The sequence below is a fragment of the Camelus dromedarius genome, chromosome 4 (genome assembly GCF_036321535.1).
Source record: "Camelus dromedarius isolate mCamDro1 chromosome 4, mCamDro1.pat, whole genome shotgun sequence".
Classification (NCBI taxonomy): Eukaryota; Metazoa; Chordata; class Mammalia; order Artiodactyla; family Camelidae; genus Camelus; species Camelus dromedarius.
Window position 1 is genome coordinate 22,644,213 of NC_087439.1, and position 24,817 is coordinate 22,669,029.

The window sequence follows — 24,817 nt, forward strand, 5'->3', positions numbered from 1 at the left end:
CTATACACATCTCACAGACACTGATGTAGCCATGGTTCTGGTTTTGATTTAAGTACCTAATATCAGAGGTCCTAGCTCAAGTCTGGAATATGGAAATGAGGCCCCCTATTGCTATTTCTGCTGAGATTCATTTAACGGGGAAACTGCATTTCCCCATATCAGGCTTTTCCCTTTGTGTGCACCAAGAGGCAAGGGAGAGGGCGTCTTTCCTTTTTGTGTCGTCTGCCAGTGTCACGCATTTCTGCAGCTGTCAGCTGTGACGCGAGCTTCCTAACCCCTAGATCTGCGCTAACATGGTGTGTTTTTGAAGTTACCATTGCCACTTGTGGCTTCCCGATGCCCTAGCTTCTGACTGAGGCCCATGTTCCAGCTTTAAGTCAGGCTAGTTTGTGGTAGTTTTGAGGAATGTTCCCGAGATAGCCTAGAAGCTGTTGCTTCAGGCATCTCACTGATTCCGTAAGCACCTATCTACTTGCGTTTGATCTTTTCTGCTTAAAATAGCTAGAATTGTTTGTGTTACTATAAATGTAAATAGATCCTGGTGGATCACTACATTCGGGATGATTGAAGCTTAAGCAACTCCGATCGTATGTTGTTTCCCCAAACATGTGTATATATACATATACACACACATATATATGTATGCATAAAAGTGCACGATTGTGTTTTTACATGACATGCCATCACTTCCCAAGTGGTAATTGGACCAGTTTAAAGGCTGGTTATACACACAGACACACACGCACCTTCTCGTATCGTGAGGCTTCTGACAAAATACTCTCAATTACCCAGAGGATTTCTTGAACATGAGAGTTGATATCTTTATACTCACAGAATTTGATACAATGTTGGGAGTGAAAACAAAATACTGAAATATGTAGTTTTATCACAGTTGAGCAACTTGGGTTCTTAATTTAAAAGTATTTGTATCATTAATGTTAACCACTTAGTTTTAAAATTATAGCAAATTTAGTGGTCTTCTTTCATAGTCCTCAAGGGTAAGGCAAGAAAGTAAGGAAGGTAAAAGAGATGGCAGGATGGTGACCAGAGAGGGAGCACAAACAGAAAGAAAAGGCCATGATGAAACGGAGAAAACAGACACTGTAAAAAGCAGTCATCATAACCTTAAAATTTATGGTATTTCAGGGACATTTAAAGACCAACAGTCTCCACAGGGATGTCCTTAATATTATGTCTGATTCTGAAGGCCCTGAAGACCTTAATTTTCTGCAAAAATTTAAACTTGCAAAAGTCATGTGTGAAAAATATGTATTCACTTATTTAAATAAAGAACAATTAAATTATTCTAACATATTTCAAAAATAAAACAAAGATACGTCTAACTAGTAGATAACAAAACTGTTAAAGAGGTTGGTGTTCAATGGCACAGCTCCAGCTACCTGGAAAATGAGACAGTGAAATGAATTTCACTCCCCAGTGCTGGGTAAGGCGAAGTGTCACTTTACGTGGATTTCTGTTGGACTAAACAACACACCTATTACTAGAAGCAACATTCTGGTTCAGAGAAGAGAAAGTCTGGTCAGTCAAGGATTCAGGCTCTTTAGACCAAAAGCATTCTTTAGGGAATTGAAGGATCTTCCTAAAAACCTTCCCTAAAGCATGTTTCCCAAGGATCCACAAATTTAGTGACCCTTCAGCCCAATTATGTTTCTCACTCACATTATCACACACATGCAAAAAGGAGACACAAAACAAAACAAAACAAAAAACAATGATTTTGAAAAACAAAATGGCTAGAACACATCGGCAGGCAAATTTGACCTGATGAAGTCTCATGTTAGTACTGATGTTGAGGATCCTAATTAATACTAAAAACCTTACTCTGAAGCAGTAGCTGCTGGCAAATGTTTGGGTTTTTAACAACTTACTTTTGCATGACCTGCCATCACTTCCCAAGTTGAAGCCAGTCCTGCAGCGACAGGTCCGTGTTTTGTAACTGCTGCTGAGCAGACAGATGTGTGAACAACCCCCTGGCATTCCAGACGGATCCACTTCACAGGCGTGGCTTCTGACTACAACAAATAAAACACAGCACGCTTGAAATTCTCCAAAGACAAGATAATTATGTGCATCAGGATGTTGAAACTTTTCCAGTGCAGGAAGAGGGAATCCTAGCAAAAAATCTCTATACCCAATTATTTAGTATCATAATCAATTGGAAAAGAGTTTAAACCGCATAAAAAAAAGAAAAAGAAAAAAAAAGTAGAGATTTGCCAAAATCCTCCTAAGCCTACATTAAAAAAAAAATTCTGAGAGATTAAATGATTTTATATCAATCTAAACTGTTTACCTGTGAGCAAAAATAAAAGTAGCATTGTTTTTTTTTAGGACGTGCTTATTGTACTTTTAAAAAACACACTTTTCTGACAAACATTAAAACGATACTGTTAAAATATCCCAGGTTAGGTAGTTAAGAAGTAAAAGGATTTCTCCTGAAATGATCTATTATATGGGTGCTTAACTAGAAGAAATGTCATTTAGTGATTACGCTTATTGAGAAGTGTTAAGAGAAATTTTTTTTTTCAATTTTGAGTCCATTGTCATTTGGAGAACCCTACACAAAATGAATTGTTAGTGTGTGCATGTGTGTGTGTGTGTGTGTGTGTGTGTGTGTGACTGTAACTGTCAAAAAGGGAAGGCTAAGTTTTCTTGTGGAGATTAAGGAATAAAAGGAAGTTTCATGAGTGTAGAAGTTGGAGAAGAAACAAAAAATAGGAAAAGTACCATATGGAGAGGATGAGAAAAAGAAAGGTTAACGAGAAAAAGCTGCAGCAGGAATACTATCAGTAGGATTTTATGTGTTATTGTAATTATATTATTTTTCAGTCACCGCTTACTTGGAATTGTGATCAATAATATGACAATTTTCTTTTAATATTAAAACTCACATGCTTTTAAAAATTGTGCTATGTTCTTTTTGTACTCCTCATTCACTAAATGGAAAGATAACTGAAATGTAGTTTAACTGTTTTTTTCTCCCAGAGTGTTGCTTATATTTTCCAATCTCACCCCATTTCTATACTTGATCACATCTCCTCTCACCTCCTTAGCAACTCTCCACTTTCTTTCATCATTACTTTTACTCTCTCCATTGGATCATGCCCATCAGCATACAAATGTGCCATTATTTCTGCATCATGGAAAAAAATCCTACTTTTAACCTTAATTCCTATGGCAATCTTGCAATGAGCTCTCCATTTCTCTGCTCCACTGAACATCAACACTTTTCAAAGTGATCCATGCTCATTGTCTGCAAATTCTTTCTCAGATCCATTCTACCCAGGCATTCTCTTCACCACAAAACTGCTCTTATCAGATCCCTAGGGCCTTCATGCTGTGAGATCCAATGGCCAGCTGATTTAACAAGCTTCTTCTCAGTCTCCTCTTTTGGGCCCTCCTATTCTCTTTGACTTCTTATTGCTGGGATGTCCCAGCATCCTTTATTTGAAACTTCTCTCCATCCATAGTTACTTCCTTGATGATCACATCCATGTATATGCCAATGATTCCAATTGTTATGTCTGGTCTGGACTTCCCCCTGAACTCCAGACTTGTATATTCAAATACCCCCTTGATAGCTCCACCTGAATTTATGATAGACATTCAAAATAATATGTAAAATTATACTTATTTTCTTTGCCCTATATCTGCCTCAATCTTAGTTTTCCCAGCCTCAAAAATAATTCACTTGCTCAGGCCAAAACATTGTCATCATCATTGCCTCTTTTTAAAATTTACATCCCACATTAAATTCATTAGGAAATCCTGTTGGCTATACCTTCAAATATATCCTGAGTCTAACTACTTTTCACCACCTTCACTGCTACCATCTTGGTTCAATCCGCCATCATCTCTAACCTTCCACCTTTGTCCTCCACAGCCTACTGTGAATATAGAGTAGCCACATTGAGTCCAGTAAAGTCAGTCAGATCATGAGACTCCTCATTCAATTTTATGTTTTCAGTGAGATTTCCTCTGACCAGTCAATATAAAATTGCAAGCTACCCTCCATTCCTGATACTCATCTGCTTTATTTTTCTCTATAGCACTTATTATCTTTTAATACAATAATTTACTTAAAAAATTATGTCTTCTCTACAATAATGCAAATCTCATAAAGGCAGTAATATTTTGGTCTGTTTTATTCACTGCTGTATTCCCGATAGCAGAATAGTTCCTGGCACAGAGTACATGGTCAATGAATAATTGGTGAATAAATAAATCCTAATATAAAACTCTAATCAGGTTATCTACAGAATTCCAAATTCGAATTTCTGTAAACACATGTATGACAGTACACTGCCTTGTCTAAATTTGTGTTAATGGTTAGATAATTCTCAATCAGTTTTCAAAAGATGAGGGGCATTTGGGTGAATTTGTGTATGTTACATTATTCTATGTATGACTGAGCCTAAATTATATTGATGAATAAGCATCACTAACCTGCTATGCAAAATAATTAGTGTTTTTGAGAAATACTTAGAAACACTGCAGCCTTATTAAAAAATATTTTTTAATTAACATGTGTTCAGAAATGACTGAGATGTTTAGTCAAGAGATCCCAGTGACTATAATAAAACCTGAAGAGATATTGTAAGAAAGTCACCTGATTTGAAATTTGTCTCCCAGAAGGATTAAAAAAAAATTCGCTAGCATTTTAGCTTCTGGGTTTCCTGTGTATACACATCAAAAGTGAAAGCACCTCTCTGCCTCTAAATCTAGCCATCATTTCAACCCTGTGGTTGTAGAAACGATTCACCTGGAACTGAACAGTTTGTCATATAGACTTGGGAAGGGAGCTATTCCATTTTACCATGTAGACATGTACACTTTTGCTATCAGATCAGATATTTTTGAACTCTAACACCAAACAAAGGCATATGGACCTCCATTCAATCCACCATTATGAAGGCTATGAAGAAATCTTGTATCTTACCTGTTGGCTGAGTTCTTCTTTGATAGATTCGGATTGCCCGAGCGTTTTCCACTTTAATCAGTGAATGAATATCAGTGCCATTAAATCGATTTATCCTTATGATATTGAAGTTATCAGGATTGGTTGCATACAAATAGTCTTCAAACACAGTTATACCATACAGATGTTTGACCTATAAAAAGGGGCAAAAATAACTATGATTTTTAATTATGCTGCTTTCAATTTGAAAGAAAAAATGATTATTAGTTACAACTGTGGAAATTTCCCATGGTTGGAGAGTCACAAGCATATTACCATTTATTTTATCTCAAATAATTCAACATTTCACTAATTTAACATTTTTCTCTGAGAATAAAACATTACGAAGTAGTTAAGCAGTTCCCAATGTATGTGAGAAACTTTTATTTATGTTTCTTAAGACTCTGAAGAAAACATGTTCAGTTGCTACTTTTCAAAGGCTTGTAAGAACCAAACTTTCAATCATATTTGATAGTAATATGCTTATGGCAGTGTTACACAAAATTTGAGATATTTTTGTGAGCTACTTGTTCTTATAGTCATGGATATATAGAACCTGTAAAAGCATAGCTTTGCCTGTGAAAGGACTGATGAGAAAACTCCTTTGAAAATTCGTTTTTTTTTTAAAACACATGTTACATTGAGACTAATACTTCGCCCCAACATGGAAAATAATAAAAAAATAAAATCACATGCTTGGGAGTAATTGTAAATAAAATATCAGCATTTTAATCAGAAATTGCATTCTTTCAAAAGCCTACTCATAATGACAACAGAACTACTTGCTTTGAGAATAACAATGTTTGTAGCCTTCCATGACACCTTAACAGAAACTCTCCTCCTCGGCAGGGTCTTGGGGATTATGGGAGGGAACAGCCACTGTGAGGTCACAGAAAGCTTCCAGTAGAGCAGAAGAAAAATGAGTATATTGATTTTCTCATGTAAAAAGGCATGTGTTAGGCATGTTGCCTTTGGGTATTTCTTGTATTGAACTTAATTTAAAATGGTTCTGGTCCAGGACATGGTAGATCTGTCCATCGATTTAGTGTAGAGATTTTTATGAAAGCATTTGTCACTATTCTTTGGCATTTTATTACACTTTAAGTGCACTTTTAGTATAGATTTGTAATTAAGAGAATTTGTGAAGGTATGTATGGCTTGACTGTAAAAAAATAAATAGAACAAAATAAGAAATTTTTCTATTTAGGAAATCTTGCCAATTCTGTAATTTAAGCAAAATAATTTGATTTTCTATCCTCCTAGCAGGTGGACTCCTCATTACTGTCTCTGATCCACTAATATGAGATGTTGACTAAGAGAAGATTGGCTTTTGCATGTTGTTTTTGGATGTATTTCATTTCTCCATGTCTAGTCTGGAAATGAAAGACAGGAATTAATGGGGAGAATCACCCTTTGTTAAATTCCCAATAATATATATCTATGTTAGTGTTACTCTCTGGTAAGCGGTAGGAGAGGGGGCGGCATGTGTTATTTACTAATTTTTTTTTTAACAGAACTGACATCATATTTGCTAAATATACCTATGACTCAATTTTGATTTGGGCAATACTTTTTTCCTATAAAAATTACAAGCAAGCTGAACTATTTCATTAGTTGCCATTTACTTCATGCATGTTCTGCTGTAAGTTTCAGGCCATCCACCTGGAAGTGTGTGGTTGTGGCACACCCACACTGCTCTCTGCACAGCTGCCAATCCACATCCCAGGAGAAAAGGCACGAATTCAGAGGGGGCAACTGGTGAAGTCAGAAAACATGTTCTCACAGTAGTGATCAAGTTTCACTCGCTGCCTCCCTGCTTTCCTTCAGAAATGGACCATGCCTTATTATAAAGCACCTCCACTGTTGCCTGCTCTAACTCTCCTGACAGAGGTGGGGTGAGCTTGGAGTGGCGATAGACCATTCTGCCTACAGGACAGACACTTCAAAAATGTTATCTATGTTGGATTACTTAGTGGCAGACTAAGCATTATGCTCAGGGAAACAGCAAGACATAAGCAACAGAAATGAAATAGAAGAGGATAATTAAAAACTGCAGACATTAAAAATCTTTTGAAAGGAGTCATGGGGAAGATCATTGGAATTCCTCATCCCTGTTTCAAGGTTTAAAATTTTAATTATATATGTACGTGGAAAAAGAAGGTCCATGATAATCATTTTACAGACTAGGCGCTCTAAGGTCATAACCAAAGACTGTCAAAGATATCAAGGTTTTTAGGACAGCAGAGGTGAGAGAGAAATAAGCGGCCCCACTTCTAATACTGGACACCCGATTTTTTTTGAACTATCCAGATTAGTGCACTTGTGTAACTGCCAAGGAAGGGGAAACATTTCACTGTTAAAACCTGCTTATAAAGGAAAAGTATCTTTACAAGATAATTACGGAATATCCGTGCCTTGCATTGCAAAACAAAGCAAAGAGATTTACATATTGCAGCTCCACATGAGACTATAACATGAAATGAGCGCTGTCAGTGAGGTAAAATTGAACTTAAAAAGTATACTAGTGAAGAAGGCTTATCTCCACTTAGAGATCTCCTTTAGGTGTTTTTTGAGTGCTGTTTGCAAAAACTTAACAATTTAGCAAGGAAAAAACTATACAGATGGGAAAATTTTTGACCTTGGTGACTTTCACAAAGCTCTCATTTTAAGAAACACCTGAATACATCGAAGGCAAAATTTAATCCAACCTATTAAAATAATGACGATACTTTTGTGAGCAGGGATCTGCTTTGTTAGCAAAGTATCTCCAATGCCACATGGGACAGATGACAGTTCGGTTTCTTTACAAATGAACTACTTCAATTAATTTTGTGTAAGTAGGTCATAACATCTGTCCTACTGTAATACTTCTTTTTTTACTAGGATAGCATTTTTTGTTTTGTTAGTTGTTTTTGATGTATTTTTATTGGTTTTGCTTTTGTGTGCTTTTTTTTTTAGTAGAGGGATGAAGGGAGAGAGGGCACTCCCAGTATTATGAAGCACACTATGAAAAGAACATTCTCTCATATAGGAAATACATCACAATTTTTATGACCCACTGCAGCCTAACATCATAAGACATTTTCAATATTGCACTGTTCAGCCTTCTTCCTAGTAGGATGCCATTCATCTAATTACCTTAGCTGCATCTTTCTAACCAAATTGTACTTACGTGTCTGCCTTGAGTGATAGTATGTCTGTTTTTCCCTTGATAGTCCACTACTTCTACACAGTCCAAGTAAAGGTCTACCCAGTAAACCAATTTGCTGACGAGGTCTAGTGCCAGCGCAGCTGGCTGCTCCGTCTTTGAGTCGATTATCCTTGTTCTGTTCGTCCCATCCGTGTTACATCGCTCCACTTTGGCCACATTCCCATAATCAGTAAAGAAAAGTTTTCTGTTGAAAGAAAAGTAAATGTTAAAGTGGACGGGGGAAAGCATATTCAACAGAACCACCCATAAAAAAGCAGAACTTTTCCTTCTAATTTATTTCAGTGGTTACATCTGTTGGCGTCCCATAACCATTTCCACATAATATCACTCATAAACAGAGAAGTCAGCTAATGAATATTGCAGGGCATTAGGGAGCAAGTTAACTAACAACTGTAAAATTTCCCCAAAACGGATGATGATGGTGGGTTTATTTTTGTATTAGGGGAAATGTTTCTCTAAGCCTCATAGAGCTGGGACACATACACCGCAGGAGACCTGTGGAGTCCGTTTGGAATAAGCTTTGTAAGTGAGCCAAGTCACCAGGCCAGGGCACGTGAGCTATCAGGCTTTATCGTCAACCTGCTTTTCAAATGGTGTGGTAATGTCTGTCTCCTATATAAGCTATTATGTGGAGCTCAGTGATGCTAAGAGTGGCAGAGAATAGCAAACCTGGAATGGAATTAAGCAGATGGAAAATCAACTGTGCTGTTTGTAGCAATGGAAATAAAACATAAATAATCCCCCCAAACCAGTTCCAAATATCCCCAAATCACAGAATTTCAGAAAGAAAATGCAGGCCATTTCTTTTCATTTTTCTCTATAGATTTTAAATAAAAGGCTGAAAAGCAACGTTGACCTCTGAGACAAGAAATCCTTCTCTGAAGCACTAACAGTGTCTGTCAAAGGTTTAAATACCTCCAACCATTCAGTGTCGAATATTTGATTAGTATTCACTATGTTTAGTAAACACAAATCAATTTCAATTAACCTGACAATATTTTAACAAGATTATCTACTCATGAGAGTAAATTACATTTGTAAATAGAAGACCATCTTCCCTTGACTTAAATACAATCTCAAGAATAATCCAATTTGTAGTGCCTGAGCAATATTAAAATTACCTAGAGTATAGGATATTTGATTTTACAAATTTGGTGAATGAGTTTTTAGTTACTTTTCTCAACATTGTTGCATTATCGAACAATATAGGGTATTTTTCAAGCTAAAGAGTATGATTTAAACTTTAATTTAGCTCTTTCTTCTGGGGGAAGCTTTGACTAATTTTAAGCATTAACACATACCAGTCTGTGACAGTGCAAGCCAGGTTTTATTATGAGTATAGACTTCCCCCAGTATTCCTGAAAGATCAATTTATCACCATAAATTAAAAATTATTTTTAAAGTGACATTCCATTCAGGTGAAGAGCTTTCTAGTCTAGTGAAGAATAAATAAAAGGGCATATGGTGCTATGTTTTATTGTCATGCTAAATGCTCAAACTTCTACTCTGCGCTAGCTCATGAGTTTTCTCTCTTTTTTGTTCTCTCTCTCTCTTTCCTATCACTATCTCTTCCTGCTTCCATCTTTTATCTCTTTATCTCCTCTTTCCTCACTTGTTAATCAACTAGTTCGTTAGTTATCTCAAGTTAAGTGAGATTTACCCAGTTTCCGTCCTCCTTACCATAGAACACTTCCCACTATTTCTATTATAAGAAACTCTCTCCCTCACTTCACACCAAAATGCCTGTCCTTACGTGGTTTCCTTTTCTGACTGGTCCACTTCACAGCACTGAACAGCTGCTGGTGTCCCGGCTTTGGGACAGAGTTGGAGGCTCTGGCACACTATGTATAGTGTGTCATGTATAGACTATGTCAAGACAGTGACAGGAGGTAGGTGACTGAAACTATGTGGTGTTGAAGAGGGAAGGTGAGTCTGGAGATGGGAACTTCTCTGAAGTCATCTTGAGATGACTTAATTAGATGTGGTACAAAAAGGAAAAAAAGGAGGGTGCCAAGACAAGAATCTTAGAGGTGTACTGTTGGGAAAAGATGGCCAAGTAAGATCAGAGGTTGTGGTCAAAAGAGAGAACAGACTCCCAAAGAAGCCTAAGGAAGAAAAGTTTCATAGTAAAGGATTGGAGTGGCTGTCTGGGTCAATTACTTCACAAAATTATTAAAATAATAATAATAATAATAATAATAATAATAATAATAATAATAATAATAATAATAATAATAATATAGATTAGGAAGATGTCACTGAATTTGGTATTTGTTAAAATACTAGAAATTTTTGGTACTTCCGTTTGAGAAGTTTAGGTATGGAGGAAGAGTAAACCAGATAATAATGAAGGAGGTCAAGAAAAGATAATTTTTCCAAGAAGATTTTCAGTAGTACTGACCTATTATTACAAGAATGACTCAAGTGATTCTCAAATTCATTCCAAGTCATAATAAAACTGGTTGAGGTAACTCTCTGTCTGAATAAGCTTAAGCCAAAGTATGAAAAAAGTATATGACTCATCAAATTTTTGCTGTTTTAATGGAAGTGTAAAATCAAAGGAACAGGAGGACTTTGGGTGTGTGAAATCACACTGAGCTAAAAGAAACAGTAAAGAATTTACCATTGTACCCCCAGCACATAGCAGAATAACTAATGCCCAACGGAGACATAAAAGATGATCTTCACACTAAATTGAACTTCCTCAGACTTCAGAATACTGCCTATGGTGAGCTGTGTTCACTTATAATTGAAATGCAAGAAATGGAAGAATTCTTCAGGATAATAGCACTAAGGCCATAAATCTGCACACAATAAATGCTCATGGTCACATGATTAAGTAGATGTTTCTTTGCTTCTTTCAGCACTGTTTAATTTTAGTTTAAAAGTATCTATTACTGTTACAGACAAAAGCTTCATTCCCAGGGCATTCTTTAATTCAGGTATGGTTGTATAAGGATTGATAAACAAAAGCTGAACTTTTAATTATCTAAAACCTAACTAAATTTCATTTGTGATGTAAGTGTAGCTGGGTTGAAAAATCACTCTTTTCTTTCCTATAAAATATTTGTCTAAATTTTAGAACAAGTCAATAGTCCTCTAAGAATTTCACTGTCTCATGGATCCTAATAATGACCTGTGAGAGAGAAGTATTCCTATTTTACAGATGAAATAGGCTCAAAGTCCACATGGTTAGCCACTGTCAGAACCAAAACATGAATGTTTGTCATGCCTTTTCTTTTTAACTCATTATTTTGAAATAATTCCAAACTTACAGAAAAGCTGTAAGAATTGTAGAACAAATGTCTATACTGTTCACCTATACTCACCAGTTGATCTTTTGTTCCTCTGACTGGTTCTAGCACTGTCTGAACCATCTGACAGGAAACTGAAGACTTGACCCTCTTCACCTAAAATTTCAGCCTGCATCTCCTAAGTATGAGGACATTCCTTTGCATAACCATAGTATACCTGTCAAAAGTAATACTTCTAAAACTGATACGATACACAGTTTTTATTCAAATTTTGCCTTTTGACCAATACTGTCCCATGTATAAAAAATACTTTTTTTCCCTAATTTAGAATCCAATCCAATATCATATATTGCATTTAACTGTCCTTTCTCTCCAGACTCCTTAAATCTTGAATGAGTTGTTTTAATACCATATGATATCACTCATATATGGAATCAAGAAAGAAAGAAAGAAAGAAAGAAAGAAAGAAAGAAAGAAAGAAAGGAAGACAGACAGACAGACACTAATGAACTCATCTACAAAATAGACTTGCAGACATAGTAAACAATTTTATGGTTACCAGGGGAAAGGGAGTGGAAGGGCTAAATTTGGGAGTTCAAGATTTGCAAACGTTAGCCACTATATATAAAAATCGATTAAAAAACACTTCTTCCGCATAGCACATGGAACTATATTCAGTATCTTACAGTAACCTATAATGAAAAAGAGTATAAAAACAAATATATGTATGTATACGCATGACTGGGACATTGTGCTGTACACCAGAAACTGACACACTGTAACTGACTGTACTTCAATAAAACAACAAAAAGAATAACCCTATTTTGAGTTTGCCTGATTTCTCTCATAATTAAATTTATAGTATGCCTTTTGAATTGAAAGGCAACAGTTTTGTACTTTGTTTCCACCCTACTTAGAAACCATGGGCCAGCCTATGCTCTACCCGAGAAATACCCTAAAAAGAAGCACAGATGGTGGTTTGAAATCTTATTTATTCCTTCTTATTCAGTGTTCTTTGAACACTTAACTCTTTTAATATCCCCCTTCAGCATCATCTCCCATGAGGAACCAAGGATCTTCTGCTCCTTCTACTACAGCACAGCCCCAGTGTGGCACCCTGCGAGTCAGATGCATGGTGGATGGTGGAGCCCGTTCCCAAGTCTGTCCGACATCCCCTTTCCTCAGGATTGCAATATTGACATTTCTCCTTTCCCTTCTCTTTCCTGCACTATCAATTATTTTTTATTCTCCAGAATAAAGAAGAAATTAAATTGAGATGGCTATTCTCTTGTTCTTCACTTATTTTTCGAATGCCATTCAATTAAATTTCCACTACCACAAAAATTAAAATTAAAATAAGACAATATTCCAACTACTGTCACTAAGTTATGTTTAACTAGTAAACTTTCAAACTTGTAATTATTCATCTAGTTCATTCATTGTAATTTAGCAGCTCTCGTAAGTGGGGACTGATCATTTTGGTTTCCTTATCTCATCTAGTATGGGAACCTGATTTTACCTGGCATCTGTGTTGGTTATATGAGCAGCCCTGTTTTACTACAGATATATAAGTTTTATACAGTTGAAGAGAATAAGAAGCTTTGAGTACTGCCGGAAAACTTGCCTGCCATAAATCAAAAGTCACAAAGGGAGCACTCACTCACCGACAGTGATAGAGCACGGTGCTTACAGAGTTCTGGCCCCAATCATCCCGATGCTTTAAAGCAAAGCAATTGTTATACATCCTGATGTCTTAAAACGTGAATTATTGCTCCGTTAGCTGATAAAAATAAGACTTTTCCCAGTGATATTCATTTTAAATGTTTCCATGCTTTTCGTACTTTGCCCAAAAGGACAAAGGGGAATTTAAGCATATCAGAGTCCTATCCGCCTCCTTCAACTGCATGGTCAGCTTTGGCTTTGTGTCAACATTCTTACCTCAACATTTTGGTGATGGCTTAATGGTGGAATTTAAAATTTTTCAGAGTTCACACAATGAAATTATGTATCACTCATTTTAACTGTTTCCAAATAAGGTTACACAACAAGATTTTTGTTATGGAATAGAGAGGGGAATGTGACATAAAATTAGAGGTTCATATAGTGCAAGATTAAAAAAAAAACATTGTTCTGATTAGGATGTATCAAATAGCAAACCTTCCATGTTTATTAATCACATGTTAATGTAGAGAATTTCGTATCTTTTTACATTTCAGGAAACTGATAGGCATTTTTCTTAGCAAGGATTACATTAAGCACTTCATTTTTCAATCTTGTTTGAAAAATAACTGTGTTATCCAAATAGCATCAATAGTAGTAATTTTTCTTCCATTGTATATACAAAAATTGAACAAGAAAATGATTTTTCACATTTTATGTGGAGCAATTCAAATATACTCAGAATTAAAGTAGAAATATTAAATATTTAGCATTGTAATTCTAAAGTGCAATTGTAAATATTAAAGAGTAATGAGTCTTTGGAGTAAGAGGTTTAAATTTAATTTCTATTATCTCCTGCTACTTAAGGCATGTGGATGATAAACAATTTTCTCTGTCTAGCCAAGACTGTTCAAGACAGCTATTTATTGATTTTTACTTGGTTGGGGTTTTTGTTTTCATTGTTTGAAAAATCTCTCTTTAACTTGGTTTTCAGTTTTTACATAAACACACAGAAATTAAACTTGACATACAGACTCCTGCTTTCAGCTGGCTACTCTGTCTTCTGGAAACATTCCCACTAAAAGTGTTAATGCATTAGATACGTCAGTTAATTCAGCTTACTCATTCACCATCCATATTCACCTAAACCTGCCCCACCCACTGAGCATTCCTGAGAGGGGCAGCTGTATATGTCAATATTATCCCTCTGCTGTTTACAGATAATTAGGCCCAGGGAGAACACAGGAGGCAAGTGAAGCCAAACCATAGGCTGAGCTGAATCTCTCAGACCCTTTCTCTCAATAATCTAAACGAGAAAGTGTGGAGCTCACCCGATGGGCAGCTGTACTAACATGGGTGGTGTGCAAGGGGATGCCGGGGGGTGAGAGGGGACGAATACCAGAGCACATGTGCAGACATGGGGGAGCCACGAGGCAGAGAGATGGGATGGAGGGAGCCATGTATTCCTCCGGCAAGTGACACTCCAGGCCCTAGGAGTCCATCTCTACTTCCCATCCTTAGTTATGTAAACACTCGGGGTGGGGGTGGTTCCATATCCTCCCTGAGAACTCTCTGCATCTGAGCTTCAAATGGCTTCAGCGGGTTTCTCTACTTGGAAGCTAACATGCCATGAGTCAAATACTGTATTGTTTAATGTTCTATTTTAAGATTCAGATAATTCTTATGCTGAAGATTTTGAACAATCAAATTTCATAACTGCTTTAGGAAATATTATATATTGAAATGTTAACTCAGACTAAAGCAATCATTTTATAATGTTCACGTGTAACCTTTATATGACCTCATATTGGCATAAATAAATAAATATATATTATATAAAAATAAAGCATCTAAAATCTTCCTGGCAACCTCCCATGAAAACACAGAGAAGAAGGATATTATTAATGGGCAACACATTTTTTTAAACCATCTTTCTTATTTTTTAAAAACTCAATATATTACTCAAGCCATGGATTTCCAAATGTCCTTCCCCAATCCAGGCTGGCTAAACTCTCTCACAAATTAAAATACAGCCTCTCTCAATCCTCATCTTACTCCGACACAGCCTCTAACTCATCTTTTTATTATTTTAAGTAAATTTGTCCCTTAGGCTATTCTTTCCATTTGTTTTTCATTTTCCACATTCTGAGAGCCAGGAGTTAACTCAGACAGTAATAAACCTGACATTGTAAAAAGGGAGTAATAAAAAGTGGAGAAATAGAAAGATTTGCACATTTCTATTACTCTTTTTATCTTTGTTACATAGGTATTTCTTCAATTTTCAACACAACTGAGACACAATGAGAAAAAATACCTAATCCTCTTTCCCTGGATTGTCTTTGCCTTGGCCCTATCAGCAAGGAAAAAGCTAGTCCAGCTTGATTTGCTTAAGAGCCATCTTGGCTTCTGACTTCCCCAGTTCTCTGAGGAAAGAACCAGTTGGTTTACCTTCACTCATTCACGGCTACACTTAAATTGCAACTACGAAATCTAATCACTTAAAAGATAATGATACACTTGGCCTAACATTTCAACTACCAGGCAGTCCTTATTCTCAGGCAGTAACTGAAACCTTATAAAGTCATCTTTAAGACAAAATCAATGTTTTCACCCTTGTTTACACAGGTCTTGCTCAAAGTACACGGCAGTCTAACATCAGTCCATTGACACAGCCTTCTCTCTTCCTACGAATGCTCTTCTGATCTGTCCTCTGAAACACCTACTCTATGACCACGAACTCCCCAGTATCCTAAGACTACACATTGAATGCCCCTTCCTCCTTTTTGCCTTTACTGAAACTTAGTGAAACTCAGCATCTCTTGAGACCATCCTTTCCCAGCAGTCACTGAAAATGTGAGCTCCTAAGAAAACCTAAGGGGTAGATGTAAAATCAATGCCTTCTCCAATAAGAATCACAGAATATTCCAGAATATTACTCTCCTCTTATCTGTCTCCTGCTTTTTGAGGGTCTCACAAAAAGGCTGTATCGTTTACAGCACCCATCCTTGAAGAATCATCTTCTGACTCTCTGATGCTTATATCTCATTAAAAAAAAATTTGGCACCTAGGGTTCTGTCTTACTGACCACACTAAACTAGAGAAGTTAGTAATTGACAGCTACAGGATAATGAATCCACAACTTTCCTTGTTTCCTTGACCTCCTCTCTGCCTACAACTTCCAGTACACTTCAACCACAAATTCCCATGGTGATGAACAGTAGGCTGTTTGTCACTACCAGAAAAAATGACTTCACGAAAAGGGATATCTTCCCCCTTCAACACACACACAAAGAGCATCTTGTTTTTCCCTCTGATTGCATGTTCACTGTCTTTCTTGCTCAGGTACTCTCAACAACAGCAGCTCTTGACTTCACTGAGACCTCATCCGTATGAAGCCTCTCCATTAGCCAATCTTCAACTTCTCTTTCTCATTTCTTCTCTCCAGCTAATTCACCCCACTTCACCCTTAGAGGATGATCTTGCTTCTTACCGTTTTCTCACAGCCCCAGATAAAACCTACCAGCATCTACATCAATGTTTTCCTCCCTCTCCTCTTAAAATACAGGAGGAAGCATCCTCTCATCCATTTAGGCCAATACATAAACTCCTATCTCTGAAAGTTGTCTCCAGCAATTTCCTCTTTCTTCTGCATTTTAACTTGCCCATTTTTTTTTTTTTGCATTTAGTAGAATGCATTTCTCACCTTCAACATAGAAACCTGCTCTACTATTTATCATCTTAAAACAATTAAAACTTTTTTTTTCAATCTTAAACCACCCTCCATCTATAGCCCTTTCTCTCCATGCTTTATTCACATCCAACCTTCTCCAAAGAATTACACACACACGCTGACTTCATTTTCTCCCTCCATCACTCTTCATTCCACACTGACATATCCTCCACCTTCACCATTCCATTTTTCTTAACTTACAGAAGTTGCCAATTATTTTCATGTGGCTCAACCTTTTCTCAGTCCTCATTTTATTGACCTCTCTGTAGCATCAGACCAAGTTAATCCTTTCCTCCCTTTTGACTTTCCTTTCTCTTAGCACTCTCTTGGTTTTCATCCTACTGCTTTTTCTCAGTTGCATTTTCCCACTTCCTTTTTCTGTATCAGGTCCAGGGTTCTAGTACTGAAGTTTCCCATGATCAGTCTGGGAATCTCTAAATTCTCTCACAGAAAATCTTCAAAGTTTCTATGACTTTCATTAGTATTATAATAACTTTCTTATATTCTAACCTATCTTCTGAGTTTCTAACTCATAAATACACTTGACTTTTTGATACTTGTGTTTAAATTCTTTTAGGCACCTCAAATTTAACACATCTAGTATAACATTCTTGCTCATTCTTACCAGATTTATTCCTTCATTATTCTCCACTTTGGCAAATAGTGCCTCTTTCTTCCCAATGGCTTATTCCAGAAACCAGACAATCATCCTTTATACTTTCTACCTTATCCTCTACATCTAATTCATCACCATATCCTGCCAGTTCTATCTTTAAAGTATACCTTTAATCCTCTGCTCCTCTTTCCTAAATCAATTCACCATCATCTCTTGCCTGGGGACATACCTCATCTCTGTTTCTTGCTCCTTTAAATCATTCTCCTCATAGTAGTCAGATCTTATTAAAAAAAAAATGGAGTATGTATTTATAAAACACTCCTATAGCTGCTGATAACAATCAGAATAAAACCTGATATTCTTAACATTGCCCCCAATGGTCACATGATCGGGTCTCTACCTCTCTCTCCAGCTCCATCTAGCAATATACATCCCTACTTCTAACACCTTGGCCGTCTAGCAGTATCCTTGTATAAAATTCTAGTATCTTGGCCATCGTCTAGTTCCTTAAATGATCTACAAATTTTCTTCCTTTCTCTATTTCACATATCCTGTCTCCAAGTCTGAAATGTAATTTCTACCGTGTTATTCCAATCTTGGCTTTAGTTTTAAACTTAAATGTCAATTTCTGTGAAAGACTTTTCCTGGTTTTTCAATATCAATTAAGTCGGCCTGATATAATCTCATGGCATTCTGTATTTTTAATACTATCCTTCTTTATTTAATTGCATATAACATATACACACACAATGATAAGTCTAAGATCTGTTTACTAAGTAGACTATAATCTCCAAGAGGACAAAGACTTTATTCAGCATTTTATGTTCACAACTCAGCCACAACATAGTCTCACAACAGAGACATATGGCTGTCTCTGTCTCTCCATATATCTATGTAAGTTCTGGACTGACTTTCTCATATTGGAAAATAAAATCTAAAACTCAAACTTGAGATTGGTTAAAGGGGCAAAAAATATGGTAAGACTATTCTAGCATATGAGAATGAGTTAGTTTTCCACACCATCCAGCATAGGTCACTGGAATTCTTCCCTGGACCAAAATCATTAGCTAATAGTAAATTACTGCTCTGCCTCAATTTGATTAGATTGTCTTCTTCTGCACATAATTCTCTTTGGAGAACTTGTAGGGAGTAGCGACTAGTTCATGGTAAGATATGATATTCCTGTGTCTGGCCGTCTACTTTCAGAAGGTAGCAAAAGTTTTGTTTCTCTGTTTACTTTAATATAGGATATTTATATAATCAACATGAATTTTAAGAATATAATACTGTCCACTGTGAGGAAGAAGGACTAAAAATGTTGGGAGATGAGATGCGGAGATAGCAGTGTGGTAGGTATGCACTGGTGCAGGGGGTAAACGGAAAAGAGGAGATGGTCAAGAACTATTTTGAGGTCTGCATCAACAGGACTTGATAATTAATTGAGTGAGAATGAGAACGATTACAGAGCAGCATTCTAGTACTATAGTAACTTTTGAAAAACACATCTCTGGAATATAATCAGCCTTCGGATTTTTCTCAGGAAGTCTACCTTTCTGATAAGATCTCAAGGTATCATTCCATTTAATACGAAGAATGGGTTTTACAGTCTGGCCATACTTCTTTTTCATGACCATGGGCAATGCTATCTTAGGACTCCTTCAGGGGTCAGTACGCAGGAGGTCAGTCCTTGAGAGCTCATGCTCCATATACTTGATTCATGTGGAACAGTAGACTATGTGCAGTAATATATTAGATGTCAAAAAGTTGCTCTTTGAAATATGCAGAGATGTATAACCTAATTTCTGCACTTAAGGAAGTCCTATTGGTTTATAAAGGCATTTTTCTGAGCTGAAATAACACAGATAGCTTCTCAGAAGCAGCTAAGGTAAGTATCCACGAAGTTGTGGACTGCTGAACAAACCTGGTTCACTGCTAATGCTAATTACCAGTTAGCTGAACTGTCAATTTCTATTTTAAATTCTCACTAAATGAAGGAAAAAACAGCATGTAGATAAATGAAACTTTAACTACCACCTAGTTTTTTATATATTACTTATTGTTTATACTGGAGTGTGCATCTCAGTTTGCTCTTGGAATAAAATGTGCAATAATATTGCAATGATGAAAACTCATATGTTTACATAGATAAAATCACACTGTAAAAAATACAAAAATTTCTTTGATGTTCACTTCCCTAGCTGTGAAAAGCAGATATACTGAGAAAAATAAGGCCAGAGTCCTGTAAAGCAATAACTTCTTCAGAAGTGACATTATCCAAATTCTTTGTCTCAGTGTTAAGCAGAATTACAAGATCAAGTGAACGGCTAAGTGTGACTAAGACTGCACAGGCCAAAGGAAGCTGACAAAGGGAAATGACTGTCCTTGCTTAGTTGGCGAAACAAGTATTTTAATAATCGGGAGACACTTCTAGGCGAGGGTTTCTTGACCAGGATGACCTTTAGGGGTCCCATCAACAACCAGTCACGGAGGGCTCTATAGGCATGCCAGCAGAAATGTATTTTTATAGGTGCATTATTTTCTGACAAAGAGTTAACATCAAAAAGGTAAATATCCATGTTCTTTATTGTGCACAATAATCTCCTGGAGAGCTTGCTGAAATCTCCAATTTCTACAATCCCTGTGGTGGGAATTTGGGTGGCATCTAATAAAATTAAATCTGCATTTACTCTTTGATCCAGCAATCTGTATTCCAGAAATTTATCTTTGAAGATGCATCTTCACCAAATTAAGAGACAACATATGCACTAAGTTATTCACTGTAACATTATTAATAGTGGCAAAATATTGAAAAATATTTATTATCCAGTTCTCTCTTCTCCTCCCTATTCATTTCTTCCCAGAAATACTAATTGAACACCTACTGAGCTCAAGGTTCTGTGGATACAACAGGGAATGCTAAAGCATCTAGCACACACGTCTAAAGCACATAGGAAGCAAGATCATTGAAGAGAAATGTGCTGTACAATGTATGGGGACTCAGAGATGGCTGAGTAGAGTAGCTCTGCAGATTGTTAACTGATAGAAGCCATTTCTCTCACAAGCTCTTGTCAGTGTCATAGTGAAAGAATGAAAGACAATAGGCTATTCAGTAATGGTAACCTTTTTCCAATTTAGTAATTTCTTATATGGAGGCTGATTAGTTTTATTCAAAGAAAGCAGACTGTTTGAATCACACTTGTATCAGAAGTTCCCCAGAAAGGTCTTGGGTTATTGTTTGCTGCTCGATCTTCGTGACTTTTTCTTCTATGACATTCAGCTTTACGTGTCAATTTAGCAAGCTACAGTCTCCAGTTAGTCAAACACTAACCTCAGTGTTACTGTGCAGATGTTTGTATATGTGATTAACATCTGTAATCAGCTGACTTTATGCAAAGATTCTCCTCAGAGATCTAGACGGGCTTGATTCAATCAGCTGGAAAGTTTAAAAGCAGAACCATGGTTTCCCTGAAAAGAAAACCCATATGTGGAATGAATGCAGCATCAGCTCCTGTTCAAGACTTCCAGTCTGACTTCCTGACTCCTTGGCCTAAGCGTTTTCATCTAACTAGCTAGCTCCCACAACCGCATAAGTCAATTCCTTATAAGAAAACTATACATATTTATAAATCCTACTGGTTCCATTTTTTTTTCCTGGTGGAACTCTGACTGATATAGTGTGTAAAAATTATTTAGGAGACCACCCCTCCGTTAAGTAAGAATTTAAAATAGATATTGACAGTTCAGCAAACTGGTAATTAGCATAGCAGTGAACCAGATTTGTTCAGCAAACCAAATGGAGAAAACAGAGGTCCTGAGGATGTATTTCAGATCCCTAAATCCAGTCATGCCAAAGTCAGCACTCACTACATTAAGTAATCTGAGCCAATGAATTTCCCCCTTTTTGCTTAATCTGATTTGAATGAAGTTTTCAAACATTTATAACTGAAAAATATTCATGTGATAAATATTCATGATTAAGGCAAATGGTATCTGAAATACCTTTTACCACTTTAAGAGAAATAGAAATCAAATGTGCTACTAACAGCAAATATTATGTGAAATTATTACTTAGGAAAATCGGCAACTTAAAAGACAAATATAACTATTATAAACTAATTTTATTTGATTTCAGTAAAAGGAAAAGTTACTTGAGTAATCCAGTTTTATCAATGCTCAGAAAATTCAGAGGTCTAAGATTACACTATCTGTAATTTCCTCAGTAAGTGCTCCCACACTTTGTTTTGTTTTGCCACAGGAGATAACACAAGTAAAATAAAGTTCATATCCCATTATGAATAAATGCAGTGAGCTATCAGAAATATATGTGATCTCCATCTGACAGTCAACCTGTTTCAAAAAATATATATAGACAATCCCTGACTTATAGTTCGACTTACGATTTTTTTTGACTGTATGATGGTATGAAAGTGATACTCATTCAATAGGAACCACACAGCAGCCCCCACATCTATGGTTTTACTTTCCATGGTTTCAGTCACCCACGGTCAGCTGTGGCCTGAAGATACTACATGGAAAATTTCAGAAGTAATTCATAAGCTTTCAATGATGTGTACGCTTAGTAATGTTGTGAAATCTCACACTGTCCTGCACTCTCCTACCCGGGACAGGAGTCACCTCTGCCCAGCATCTCCATGCTGTACACATGACCCACCATCACAGAAAGATGATGCTGTCAAAAAAAATCAAATTCAAAATGCACTGGTAAATTGTACCAGATGAAAATACACTCTGAGCTAATGCTGACTTCTGTACTACTCTGACGAAACTATCTTCTCTCCACCCTGGATGGTAGGATTATTAAATTATAATAAAGGCCTGGAGGCATAAAGTGCTTTGCCCAGGATCATACAGGTAAGTCATTACAGGGTTTGGTTTAAAAATCCAGGTCTCTTCATTTACGAAAATGTGCTGTGCTCAATTTCCTCCCAGTATTTTCCTTTCTCCTATAGTGTTATGTGCTTAAAAAACTAAAATTTTTATAGTTCTTATTATATTTTAACTATCATTTATAAATATCAAAAACAATATTTAGACTTTCTACCTTGCTTTTCCAAATAGAAAGTAAAAGCTTTGGGAAAAACAGTCAGTTGTCTCTATAGTATATACAGTATTTTTGTCTGACAGACAAATGATTGCAGTAACACTGTAATTTTGAGTTTCTACTGGAGTATTTGGACCATTGAAATAACTGTAGGTAGAGCTCTAACGAGCTGCGAGTCTGTGAAAGGTTAATTGATGCACGTGCATTATTCATCACTTCTGCTACGTGTGTAAGTGAAGATGACAGCACTTACATGTAAATCGCTAACTGAAAGTGAGCACTGCAGACTCACAAGCTTTTTTACGTGTGAGCACACTACACAACCGTGCAGATAATGATGCCCTAAAAGTCTGCAATCTGAGTTTTCTTCCCATCCTCCCTCTCTCCCACTCTCCCACTCTCTTCCTTTCCCCTCTCTCTTTTTTAATCAACAGTTATGAGAAGTTGTTTAAAGACAGATTTCTCCATTTCCATTAGAACCCACACCGGTATCATCATTACAAGTTAACTGGTTAAAGTAGAGCGCTGAGTTCAAGGAAGTTAATTTCATGAAGAAATTGTCAAACTCTCTGCGAAAGATAACTTCACTTGTCATCAGGCATACTACTTAAATTATTTGAAATCCAACATTATCTTGTAAGCAATTTCAAAGCAAAGACTTTAATCTTTATGGAATACTCCTAAAGCCAGTTAGATATAAGTCACTTATAATTTCAAGATCTGCCCAGTATCATTGTCTGAATTTTCACATCAAAATACCCAAGCAATATTTGTCCAACTCTGATCTCAAGTAACTATTTGATTCTTAATAGACATACATATCTATAACTGAACCACTTTGCTCTACACCTGGTAAACACTGAAAATCAACTATACTTCAATTACTAAAAAAAGCATTTTGCTGAATTAGAGACAGCATTTAATATGTAGAAGACACTCAACCTGGACATGTTTTCCTCCTTTCACTGTCCCACACTTATTTCACAAGATGCTATTTCTTTTTAATTGAGGGTTTGGGAATAATGATAGGAAATAATGGTAATTTTATATCCATGTGTTTTAAGTTATACATGTCAGTTTGCTAGAGAAATAAGTACTTGCCCAAAGGACTCTGATTTTGGGTGCTGATGTGGTCGATGCAGTTGGTAAGCCTCGCATCCATATTAAATAAGCTAGTGAATTCTATATTAATTGAAAACTTAAGGCTACAGAAGAAAAACTGAGATGCTGCTAAGAGGCAGAAAACAACTTCAGTGAAACAAATGCTGCTGAGCCCCAATAATATGCACGCACAGTTCAAGGTGCTGGTGATAAAATCTGAAGAAGGGCGGCCATCTGTCTGCCATCCAGTTTCATAATCTCCACAGCTTTATTAGAAACTAGCTATAAGTTGGGTCTGTTGAGAGCTCTTTGAGAAAATACAAATGCATTTTTCAAATAGAAAGCTACCACTTGATGTAACATAGCAAGATTTTCGTAAATAATCTTGTAAAATTCTATAATTAAAACTACTTATCTTTTAAACTTTATTAAAGTATAGTTGATTTACAATGTTATGTTAATTATCTGGTGTGAAAACCATTTAACATTTTTGTCGGAATAAAGATCTAATTTAGTAATGACAAAAAAAGATAAAACTCTGGATAAAATGTAAAAAAAGAAAGGTCTCCATAGATCCACTCTGGGACAATTCTTACTTTACATTTGGTATAAACAGTTGGAGAAAAACAGCACACTAAAATCTCCAAGTTAGCAAATCACACTAAGCTTTTACTAAAAGAGTAGTGAAATGTCAAGCCAATGTGCATAAACTGTTGGAAAGTTTCAAGAGGCTGTATCTTGACAGAAAAATGTCATGTGAGCTTCAAACGAGTAAGCTTAAGGTAATGCTTTTAGGGAAACATATTCATAATTATTTGGGCAGGAAGCTGGGCTCTCCTCATATTATTTGCTCACTTGGTCTGCACTGGTGATCTCATCTTACTGTCCTTATTCTAAAATGGTTTGTTGAGACTATAACCAGAACTGATGATTCTCTGAAGACATCAACCCAACACGCTGCCGTGGCCAGAACAGGCAGGGCATAAATAAGAGCAGTATTAGAAACAAAATGGAAAATGTTATCTACATAACTCTTACTATGGAGAATTTTAAATGGAATCCTGTGATTAGCTGTGGTTGCAGTGCTTCTTCAAAGCTCTAACAAACCTCAATGAAGCCTTTAACACAACCCATGATCAGATGTGGCAATAGTGGTAGAGTAAGGGTAACACTGGGGTAGGAAGGTCAGCTTTCCTAGCAGAAATAAAA

The 24,817-nt window shown here is 36.4% G+C and overlaps 1 protein-coding gene across 4 annotated transcripts in view; it reads right to left on the bottom strand.

Moving 5' to 3' along the window:
* Positions 1 to 24,817, bottom strand: part of LRP1B (LDL receptor related protein 1B) — a 1,592,931-nt gene that overhangs the window by 708,575 nt on the left and 859,539 nt on the right. For all 4 annotated transcript variants that reach the window (XM_064484732.1, XM_031451350.2, XM_064484731.1 and 1 more), the window contains exons 8-10: positions 8,148 to 8,370; positions 4,958 to 5,129; positions 1,890 to 2,033 (exon numbers count right to left, since the gene is read on the bottom strand). In XM_064484732.1, the coding sequence (XP_064340802.1) occupies positions 1,890 to 2,033; positions 4,958 to 5,129; positions 8,148 to 8,370 (539 nt within the window). The remainder of the gene's footprint in view (positions 1 to 1,889; positions 2,034 to 4,957; positions 5,130 to 8,147; positions 8,371 to 24,817) is intronic.